Source organism: Xiphophorus couchianus, chromosome 20, assembly GCF_001444195.1.
Source record: "Xiphophorus couchianus chromosome 20, X_couchianus-1.0, whole genome shotgun sequence".
Lineage (NCBI taxonomy): Eukaryota > Metazoa > Chordata > Actinopteri > Cyprinodontiformes > Poeciliidae > Xiphophorus > Xiphophorus couchianus.
In genome coordinates, this window is record NC_040247.1 from 17,344,137 (window position 1) to 17,356,299 (window position 12,163).

Below are 12,163 nucleotides of genomic sequence, written 5' to 3' on the forward strand. Positions count from 1 at the left end.
AAAAAAAACATTTAATTTAATCACCCAAAAATGTAGAATTTTCTAATTGAAAATGTACTAAAACGACATATAAACCAACAATAAAGAAACTTAGTGATTAGTCACACCTTTCTAAGAATCTTGAAAAATATATCTTATGCACAACTGACAGATTTCATTATTAAAACAAAACATTTACTATACTTCAATTACAGCAGTAGGGAAAATAAGAATAAAGTAACAGCAATTAAAAAAAGAAAAGACATAAGGTGTGCAGTATTAAATTTAATTGTACACTAGAGATCACATTACGTTCCCAGTCCTGGTCTTCAAAGTTAAGCTTTTAACCAGTAAACAAACACATCTGATATGAAGCACTAACAGGAATATAAAAGGAGTAAAATTGACTGCACCCATCTCATAAAACTGTTACCCCCTTTTTAAAGTTTCTCACACAACAAATCTGTTCAATTAATCATAAATGTAGTGCATGTGATCATATTCCAGCAGAGTTAAACAACAACTAAACCAAGGCTCTCCCACACTCTCCATTATTTATTGACCATCCTCTATAGCTGGTCGGCATAACAAACTTGTCACTCCTCAGTTCTGCCTTAATGTTAGTGTGTTATTAGTCCATTGATTGGGTTTGATACAGATATCAAACCCATTCAAACTATCAGGGCAGGTCAGATGAAGAACAAGGTGCTTCCTTAACATAGCAGAACAGAGCAGAAAAAAGGTGAAAATTTGTTTTTTCTAAGATGACATTATAAAACAGAAGTGCATGCTAGAAAAGATCCAAGCTGACAGTCATTATGTGCCACCACTACAGCCGAAAAAGAAACACTGCTGAATTTTGACACCAAGGGAAGCTCCATGTCACTGCGCATATTCGACTTTGACCTGGTCCTCTAAAGCTGCCTGTTTTCCACAGAGCCTTAAAGACGTGGATAAACAGACAGAGCCAAACAGAAACGGGAGAGTTTGCTTATGATCTAAAGATCTGCAAATATGCATAGTTATTAAGCCATCAGTCAGCGCCCCAATCAATGATACCACATAAACCAGCAAAACATCAAATATCAGAGCCCTTCACAGAAGGCGCATCATGGGAGAACAAAGTTCGGTTTAAATAATAAGAGTTTCTGAAAAAGGCAATGATGTTCTAGTCATTTTATTAAGGTAAATATATACATAAACAGTCACAGTGTGAAATTATTAAGTTCCATTGTCCTTCAACATTTATAAACCAGAAATCCATTTTACCCTCAGTTCACCTAAATAAATTTTGAAGAAAAAAATCCAATATATTTTTATAAATATCTACTATAGGAACCACAATTTTACGTCTATTTTTAGGCTTCAAAATAAAATAAAAAACCTTTGCAAGAAAAAGATGGAAACATTTTTCTTATAATTGTGGAAAATGGTGAAACAAAAGTGACAGTTTTTACCCAATAAGAAAAATAGATTTTAGATGAGCATTACTTTTGGAGTCCTTCTGTTTTAGAAATGTGGTGCAATTATTTCATAAAACAATGAAAATAACTGCTATTTCTTATTACATCAATATTTAAATCTGTTGGTCCTCTATAATATTTTTGTCTAAGTTGTTAAAAGCCACAGCAGAAAGTCCAAAGTGCCACTTATAACTTTGGAGCCACAGGTGTCAAACCCCTGCACTAGAGAAAAGTCGACTAGCTTTAACACAGCTAGCGGCTAATGGTTAGCCAGTCACAGTATTCTAACACTGATAAATCATAGATTTTTTTTGTCACTCTGTTACTATTTCTCTTGTGTGTTAATTTATGTTTTCAATAGTTTTTGTGGTTTAAAAGCTGCTTTAAATAGTTTGTCATTAATATAAAACTTTGAATAAGTCAGTTTCATGGAAAACAGATGCTTATTTTGAAATGCTACTTATAAAAATTACCAGTGTAACAGAAATATTAAAAAGGGAATAAAATGAAGAATGATTTTTATTAGCTAAAAAAGAAAGGTTGAAGTAAATCCAAGCAGGAAATTACTTAAAAACAATCACTTTTAGGACAAGTGCCCAACCCAGGAGATGCTTGTAATTCGGTGGGATAAAAATGGCAGTTCTGAGCTTGAGATCAGAATGGTACTTTAAGTTGTTGCTCTGTTTCTTCCACAAAACTAGAAAATGTGATCACATGAGCAAGTCAAGCAACTTCCCCAAGGGGAACCATAAAGTTTATGAAGCCAAATATTAATTACATAATAGAAATGAATAAAAGTCAGAGTGCTGTGAAGTTCAGGTAACTTCAGAGGACACTTGGATGAGCTCAAGATGAAAGACAGCACCTTTGAAGAAAAAAATGCTGCAGCTACTAAGAACAGCAGCACTTTCACATGGATTAGTTATGCTGGTAGAGGTGGCTACATCTGATCCACAATGCCACTGGCTATGTCCTTGGACTATTCTCAGCAATACACAACAACAGATGAAGGACTTGTTACAGTAGCTATTAACAGCCCTAATCATTTATGGCTTTGTGTGGGCAACTCAAAGAACTGCACAAGGCTGCTTAAATATTAAAGCCTTAGTAAACTAGAAAGGAAAAGCAGTCAGGCACAAGTCTTTCTGCCAGTAAAACATAGTGCAAGGAGGAAGTTGGTCAGACTCAGGAAAAAACTTACACATTCTCACACATTATGATAAATATAGGATTTAGGATGTTTGTCTAAATGGTACTTTAACCTCCTGTTAACAGATGGACATGTTGGGAAAATTCACAGATACATAAACTTACACAAATGAGGAGCATTATACATCGACGAGATGCCCCTTAAATGAATTCATGTGTGAAAATGTCATAAGTAAATGTCAATAGCTTTTTCAGGTCTGTCCCGAGAACATGCAGCCCAGCACATGGGCCACAGGACTCAGTCGCACCCTCACTCCCCTCCACTTAATCTATTCTTAATCTGCTTTACAGAGCTAATTTGCTCAAGTGATGAATTAAACACCATACAGATGAAGGACTAAAAATAGAGAAAAGGTGGAAAAGAGAAGTTATACATCAACTGCAATAACATATTCAACCACACCTTTTTAAAACATTTTGTTTCTGTGAAAAAGGGACATAAAAAAGGTTCATGAGTAGCAAAACTCACCACTTGTTTACTTTCACCTGTATTTCAATGATAAAGGTAGATCTCTATATTGCAATAAATGGGATAAATATAAATTACTCCCCACCACATTCAGTGTGATCTTACCTCAATGTAGGAACCAAGTTCCGGATAAACCCTGTGAGCAGCCAGCACGTGGGACAGACTGGTAGTACAAGGGAAGGTGGTGGTCACAGCATGGCTCACTTCCGGTAGAGAAAACACCTTGAAGCCAAACTTCTCGTAAAGCTTCAGCAGCTCTTCATCCGGTTTCTCTTCGCCCTCGCACAGGACACTGCCCACTATGTAGCGACATTTCTCTGGAAGAATCTGAAGGTATAAAAGGAGGGAAGTATTTTGGTACTGTGTATTATTTTATTCTCCAATATCTTTCTGTTGAAAGTGTACTTTTTCTCCAAAATCACTACTATTATTGTTCATTCCGAGGTTTAAACTTAAATCCTGAGGTGATTTAAGTTTTCTTAAACACAGAAAAGTTGTCCTTTTCTGTGGCAGTTTACACACTTTGGAACAGTCTGTCTTTAGATATTAGATCTGCACAGACACTGGAAATTTTTTATCATTCTTGAAAACTCACTTTTATGAACTCGATTTTAGCACACATTAGCCCAAATATTTTATCTCAGAACTGTTTAGTTGTTTCTAATTGTCTTTTAATGGGTTTTTTTGTATTTTATTGTACCACTGTTAAAAGATAAATTGTAAAAACAGAAGTGGAAACAAGCAAAACACTGACCAGCAATTATAAAAAGGACATGCAGGCTGTTATGCAAAAAAATATAAATAAATAAAAAAATATATTTTTATGGATTATTCAAGAGGGTATAAAATCATTTACAACACGCCATTTTAATCAAAAATAAATAAAATCTTTTTTTTGTCAAAACATCGAATTATTATCTTCTGAGGTTCCAGTCTGAAACAAAACAAAGCTAAGTTCCTGGTCAAGGGAATATAAATTTAATCTATATTAGCCACAGATTTTAATAACTTTGGTCTTTCCTGTAAATCTACAACTATTAGCAAATATTAGTTGTTTTCACTCAGTCCTTGAGTTTACAAACCTCAACAGAAAAGAGAATATTTACTATTAAACACAGTCACATTAATAAGAAAACTATTGCATCTTAAAGAACTGGTACGAGGAAGCAAGCAAGACTTTCAGCAGATAACAGGATGGCTGGAGTTGGACATTTGGAAATGCTTTGCAACCAACCCTGGATGCCTGGAGTTCTGGTGGCACATCCCACCAGAAGGAGACCCAGATAAAGACCCCGGATATGCTGGAGAGACTATGTTTCCTGATTGGCCTGGGAACGCTTTGGGGTTCCCCCAGAGGAGCTGACTCAAGCAACTGGGGAGAAGGAAGTCTGGGTCCCGCTGCTTAGTCTGCTTCCCCCACAACCCAACTCGGATTAAGTGGAAGCTAATGGATAAATGGGTGCAGCCTTTTAAAAATCTTGGTATCTGGGTAATGGGAAACTTTGGTGCTCGAAGGCCAGTGGACTGAACATTTAAACCTCTTTTATCTCCAACATCTGATTTAAGTCATTGAACTAACTCCTTAGCCTGTCACCAAGGCATGCAAGAACCTAACACTTATGCAGTCATTTAAATCAAATGTGCTTACATACAGTAAGACTCTAGTTGTCACAGTCTTGAGTCGCCCTCGCTTGTTCTCAAAAGCACACAAAGGCTGCTGTTTTTATAATGCCAGCTGCACCCCACTAAAATGTTAATCATTATGTAGTTGTTTAAAAATATAAGTATGTTGCTCTGTTTTACTTTGCATTGTTATGGCTGCACCAAGCTTCTTGGACTTGCAAGTTACTTCTTGTCAACCGTGGCTTTCAAACTTCTGACAGTAACAGAAGTGATCTTTATTCTAGGAGAACTGACGATATTGTGTAATTCCAGTTTGTTTTTGGTAAGTAAACATCTGGCCTTGTTGTGCTAGCGTTGTGCTTAATGTTGCACCAGCGTGAAGCTGTATGTGTGGAATTAAAAATAGAAGCCTTTTGATTTAAACGTGGTGACATAGCAACTTTTGTATCGTCATAAGTGTCACTAGGCAGAAATCTGCCAGCTTTGGTGAACATCTTTCACCAGATGGCCATTGGTCATTGCTGAAAATCCAAGTTGAAGAAAGAAATTGCCTCATAATCTTCTATCTCAATATGATGTAACTATTGTAAATTAGAGAAGACAACTACTTTAGATTTTGTTTTACACCAGCATAAACAGTATAACTCATTGGCCCAGTCTCTACAGTCAATAAACATAAATTATTAGTATCCCAACCATCTCAACACTTTTGCTGGACCAACAACATTTTTTTTTTAAATACTGGATTAGGACAGCGCTCCTGAGACCAGCTAAGCTTGTTTGTCTCTCTTGGTGTTACTTACGGAGAGCAAACACAAGCTGGCAGCGAGGCTTGATCTCACTCACTTACAGGTAACTCTGCCAACTTTATGTCTGTTAAAGTGCCCACAGATCTGCATGCAGATGTGACAGAGGCAGAACAGTCGCCGTGCTGGTTGTCAGTCAGAAACGGATCTGACAGAGAATTTCCCACTTGCGTCGACTCGCAGACAGTTTCTGTCTAACAGCCACAGATGGAGAGTGGGAGCTGTTGTTACAAGAGCACTTTTTGTTGCTGTGCTTCATGTTCCAGCCCACTACTTTCTAGATTCTGCGACATCGTTTTAAATGTCTGAGTTTGTGCGTTTCCAAAATGTAAAACAATATATTAAAAAATCAAGAGGTACATTATTAGTTTTTAAATGTGATAAACATAATTAAGGCATGTTTAGTTTTCATTTGGTTGAATGAAAACTAAAAAAGATACATAAAGTAACACAGTACTCTAAATAAGCAACTCTTACCAGACGTTGGCATCGAGTGCAGCAAAAGTCCACCCAGTTTGCCAAGATCTTATTGGCATGCAGAGCGTTAATGCCTGCCACTTCAAGTATAATAGCCCACCAAATATTGAATCAGTTGGGATTGCAGCATTACACACTTTGATGCTATGATTAAATATACTATATAGATCTAATTTTATTTCATTTCAACCCATAGGTCAAGCAACAAAGCTTGAGTTTCCGTTGCCCGGGAATGGGTTAAGACCTGCCTGCTGCGGGTTTTTGCTGTGTGACCGGAGCGGTCTGTGGAAGGATGGCACAAAGTGGGCACAGATGGGAGCCAGCCACACTCATCTACATGTCCCCCCCGTCATCCCTGCATAATTATCACATCTACCCTCAACACTCTCTCCCCCTTGGATCTCATTTCTCACATTCTGGGATATTTTTTGCCTCCACTCTGTTGCTGCAACACTGCGCGGTTTTCATCGTCCTGTTTTACTCCGACAGCAGCTCTAGAGTCGTAACTCAAACCTATTTGAACAATCCCGTCAGTGACCTTTAAAAATCAGTGTTACATGCCTGACAACAGTGACTGACAACGTCTGTTTAATGTGAGAAAGTCTGCCATCACCCGACACTGTGCTCTACAGTGAGTCATAGAACAAAGATCACCTGCCGTTGACAGGGAAGGAGGTATACCCACATCTGTTTACAAAGAGGCCACGAGTCACTGCAAACAGAAGGAGCCATGCAGCTGTGTTAGCATTGTCAGAATAAATTATCGCCACAATGCAACAAAATACAGATCTACAGCGGCTTGCAGAGGTACTCATACCACATATACATTTTTTAATGTTACAGCAACCTTCAGGGTGTTTTGTTAGGATGTTACATGACAAACTAACAAGAGATAGAGCATAATTGTAAGGCTGAAAGAAAAAAATTCCTGGTTTCATGTTTGAAAAAAGATTTGAAAAGCATCCATGCCCTTAATTCAATAGAATTAGAAATACATTTTGTTGGAGAACTACTGGAAGTTTTCCCCATTCATTTTCACAAAATAGCTTAAGCTCAGTCGAATCAGATGGCGAGGCTCTGTGAACGTCAGTGTTCAAGTTCTGCGTCTGTTTGATTCAGGTCTGGAGTTTCATTGAAACCATTCTTTTGTAGCTCTAGCTTTATATTTAGGGTCACTGACACTACTCAGCTCAAATCATTTAGTTTTCTTCCAGGCGTGCAATATATGTAGCTCCATTCATATTAATATCAACTCTGACCGGTTCACTCCTCCTGAGATACGATGGGCCTTCAGATCTGCTTCTCTGATTAATGCTCTCCTTGCCCAGCTGGTCAGATTGTGCGGATGGCTATTTCTTGGCAGTTGTATTATATTTCATTTTCACAGTGATAGATGGTATGGTCAAAGCTTAGGGTACTGTTTTATTCACAACTTCATCCTTGTGAATAAAACACAACCCTTGGTCTTGGTGTTCAATAATGTTCTAAAGAAAAAAAACTCAGAGGCTTTCACAGGACATCTGGACATAAACTTAAATTAATTTACACACGGACATATCTGATTTAATAATTAGGTGACACCTGACACTGTTTGTAATGGATTTTAATTAGGATAGTTGGATCAATGGGACTGAACTGATGACTGTATGCACAAGTAACTATCAAATGTTTGTTTTCCTTTTTTTATGCATTACTTTGTTTGTCTATCCCATGTCAAAGTGAAATATGCTCGTTGTTGCAACATTTTTGCTAGAAAATGAGTTAATTGATTTGCAGTCAACTTTCTTATAATTGCGTTTTAAAAATTTAGCAGTTCTGACTATAATTTTACTTTAATCACCAGTGCAATAAAAACGATAGCTGAGCATCCTATGCTGACTGTTTTCTTAGTCCGATTTTCTTTGTTTCCACTCAAAGTGAATTATCTGCAGAGATTGTTCAGGATCCCCGCCTCTTTCCTACATGGATGCATCAAGTGTATTGTCCTGTCAGCAAGGCTTCTGCACAGAGCTACTCCCTGTCAACACTGGTGGTCTTTGATAAGACACAACAGCAAGTATCCAAACACAGAGAGGGATAAAAACTGTCCTCCCACAGTCCTTCCCTCCCCATCTTATATCTCGCTGCATCTCCTGCTTTCCACTCTGATGGACTAGAGTGTGTTAGCCAAACCAGTAGTTCGCTAATGATATCATTCAAGCCTCTAGCTATCATTCACATCCCACACAGTGGCAAGTACAAACAGCCGCCCCGACTACATCTCATCTCTGCTTCCCTCTAGATAACACACCCCAGAGACAACAGACAATTAGGAGAGGGAGGAACATCACTCCGTGTACTTGACCTGTCTGGTCTTTTCGACCGCGGTTGTTTTGTTTGTCTGAAACACTGTAGCCACAAAAAGACAGAAATTTGTTGGAGGCTGCTGTCCAAGCCGGCGGAGAGGTGTTTTACAAAAAGGCAGTGGGTGATTTCATTTTTCACAGGTAGCGGGGGGAAGCCAACTGGGACTTATGTGGCCTGAGTGAGTGGCAGAACGTGCTAAATAATGGGAAGGCTGTGGTGTTTTTACCTCAATTACCGAACACTGACGTGTTATGTTTCTCAGCGAGGCTGTCAAAAAAAACTGATTCATATAACGAGACCTTTTAAGCACCTCAAAGTGAACAGTAACAAAGAATGCATGAAGACTGCATAAACTTTAAGGTGGCTCTGCAACACAAATGAATCTATTTTCACTTCTTCCTAATTCCCTTAAGCCAAGTCTTCTGGGACTTGTTGGAAGAAAAGTAATTTTAAAAGCAATTCTTTGCTTCAGGCTGTTAATGTGCCTTCAGATGGATACACAGAAAAGAAATACATGGCAGAGAAACAAGTTATTATTAGGTGACAAATAATGAGGATTTATTCCCTTCATCCATTCTGCTCTCAGGCCAACATTGTATTTTCTTCCTGGTCATATTTCTTGAGCTTGTTTGCAACTTTAGGGCAGGTTAAGGAAGGCAGAGGTTGAAATGCCAATAGGCTGCCATAGAAATAAGACACTGATTAAAACAGAAACTGCAAGTAACACCTGAAGATGGATTAGAAGTTTGGGAAATCCCAACTCTCTTTTAATCACACATCATCACCAAACATGGTCCGGTTACCAGTATACAAACATTTTCAAAAATTAGCTCCAACAACTCTAAAGTATTAGTACTATGAAGTATGACCAGGAAGAAAATACAATGCTGGCCAGAGAGAATAATGGATGATGGGAATTAATTCTCATTATTTGTCACCTAATAATAAATTGTTTAAAACTCCATTTAATGAAATGCCAGAAAAAGTGCCTGAGTGACCATCTTTTTTTGTCTGTATGGATCCTAGGAATACAGTACTGCCCCTCCCCCACCTGTTACTGTTCACCGATGAGGTACCCTAAATAACACCAACCATCACTCGTGTCACTGACAGAAGTTTGAAAGCCAAGTCCGTGAAGCCAGCTAGCATGCTTATCAGTAGGTTATTTATTGATATGAGTTACCACTGCTACAGTCCTTTAGTTTTACTTGAAGAAGCAACACTGACTTTAAGTGAGAACCTTTTTGAGAATTTTTACTTTACCCAACCTTTTTTACCTTTTTGGATTCAATTAGAGCTCACTGACTAAGTAAAATAAATTACCCTTCAAATTAATATATTGTTTCCTTAATGAGACTAGGAGGTTTTGTGATAAATAAATGTAAATTAAGATAAGTTATCAATTCATACACATGATGAAAAGACTTGAGATGTATTATTCTTACCAAACTGAGGGGCTCTGACACCCTTTCTAAATCCTCCTTGGTTTAACCTTGCTAGACTGGCATCACAGAGACAAATATATATGGTTATCGCTTCCTGAGTAAGAAAAATGATTGTTTTTCATCCAGTGTATAATCTATCTCCTTTAGCTAAAAAAAAACTCTTACAAAGAAGAGACGCAATGCAAGCCATAATATGTTCGATTTATGTGATAAGAGGAAGATGAATTTATGAGATATTGAAAAGGCAGAACATTAGTGTTTCTTCTAGAGCTTTTATTTATACTGTTTGTCTTGGTCTGAGCTGCATCTGTTCACAGTAGTTTTAATTTGAAGGATATGCAAAAGCCAGAACATTTGAAATCCAGCTGCAGAGAGAAAAACCTGATTAAAACAAAGTGTTTATAGGCATAAAAGTTAACTGCATACTATTTAAGGGAAATAAAATCTTAGATTGCGCAAAATTTCTGTTTCAGTTTTTAATTTCAATCCATCTTGTTAAACAGTAAGAGCTAAAACATTTCAAAGGAGAGATGCTCTTTGTGCCATATTTTCAGAAAATTATCTTCTTTGTCTCCATGTTTGCAAATAAACAAGGAGGCTTGTTTTATAATTGGCGCACAAAACCAGTGATCCTGTTCATTTATCACATATTAAGTTAATGAAAAAATAATGGCTTCAAATGAATGTGAAAATTAAATGAAAGCTTTTTCTAACTAAATTTCAATATGCCATCATTATAAAATGGCCCTTAGAGTATCCAAATCAAATTACATCTGCTGTTATGCGGTGACATGCGGGCCCCAAATGCCCTGAAAGTCAAGATCCAGTAGAAGTCTATTTTTCTGTCTTGCTTTTACCAAGTACAGCTCGGTCCCTTTAGGCTGTGCTCAGCCTGAGCTGGTAATTACACGTGGCATCCTGAGAGTTCTGGCATGTATAATTACTGGTGAAGATAAGCAGGCTGCTGGAGGCAGGACAGTTTTCCCTCTGCCACAGTTGTGGAGATGGTTTACCACTTCTTGGCCAGCTGGACACTGTGGCACTCCTCCAGCCAGATGTCGCAGAGCAGGGAGTTAATATGTGGGTGAATTAAATCTTCCATGTTCTGACGGGCGTGCCTCGTTTCTGTGAGTCTCTTCCCCCTGTTTCCTGCTGTGTGCTCCTATGATGAATATTCTGCTTCAATAAGCTGAGCGTCACAGGTTAACAAGCTAAGACTGATGTTAAGAGACATTTAAACAGAGAAAAATACCATCTGATAAAATGCAACAGGATTCTTTTTTAAAATGAACCTATCTTTCTGATCAACTCTGCCAAGCCCACAGCAGCATCGGTATGTACTGTAACCGCACTGATAACTTTATTACTTAAACCCGGCTAGTACCAGGTTGCACCTACTTTTACCCTCAGAACTCTCTTAATTCTTTGGGGTTGTAATTTCAAGAAGGTCTCAAAGACAATTAGTAGAGATTTTGATTAATTTTGACAAGTTAGCATCAGGCCAAGTCAACCAATCTCCTGGCTGCATATCCACGATGGGAATCTCATGTTCCACAAAATAGGGTTTCCCCCAGGAAACGTACTTAGCCCAGTGGTCCGGGTGCTAGGGAAGTTCAGCTGCCCACCATGTTTTTGTTTTAAAAAATGTTCAAAGTCGGCTGGAAGCTTATATGCCCTTACATCTGTCTCACTGCATCCTCAGAACAAGACTTTGTAGTTGCACTTTTAGAGGTTTACACTGAGCAAGTCGAGGCTTTTATACTTGAGACAAACCTTGGTGCAGTACTCACTGAAACAACAACCTTCACAAGGGGATCATATACAAGTGAAGCTGCTCAGCAAGAACGCCTCCCAAATAGATCATTTTGAATGAAAGGTGGTGTGTCTGATCTGCGCTGAGTTACAAAAATTCAGAAATGCACAACTAAGCGCTGAAAGACTGCGCGAGAACAGTGCGATTGCTGCTCTCCCCAAGTCTTGCACCCAGTTTAATACTTTAACTAAACCCATCTTTGCCATCACTGATAGGTGTATAAAAACATTGTTTTATTATAAACAAGCAGAGCTTAGCCTAGTGTGTGGGGGGGCAACTCAAGCCAGGTGGCCCAGAAATATTCTGCAGTTTGGAAATCCTTCAAAGTTGCAAAAAGTTATAGTGTGGAAACCAAAGAAATCCCACTCCTCTCTAATTAAGACAATAGGGTTTTCAATTTTAGTTCGCAAACTATAAGTAGCCTGTCTTTAAGGCAGCTGAATGCATGTTCTTTTAGAGTAGATAGCACAGCTAATTAATGAAGTAGCCAGAACAAACAGCAGAAAGTTCTGATCTCCTGCAATTTAGCAGGA

At 38.2% G+C, this 12,163-nt stretch overlaps 1 protein-coding gene across 1 annotated transcript in view; it reads right to left on the reverse strand.

Moving 5' to 3' along the window:
* The window catches only part of tex264a (testis expressed 264, ER-phagy receptor a), a 78,976-nt gene that overhangs the window by 61,278 nt on the left and 5,535 nt on the right, over positions 1–12,163 (reverse strand). Inside the window, exon 2 of the mRNA XM_028003399.1 lies at positions 3,226–3,447. Coding sequence (XP_027859200.1) covers positions 3,226–3,447 — 222 coding nt within the window. The remainder of the gene's footprint in view (positions 1–3,225; positions 3,448–12,163) is intronic.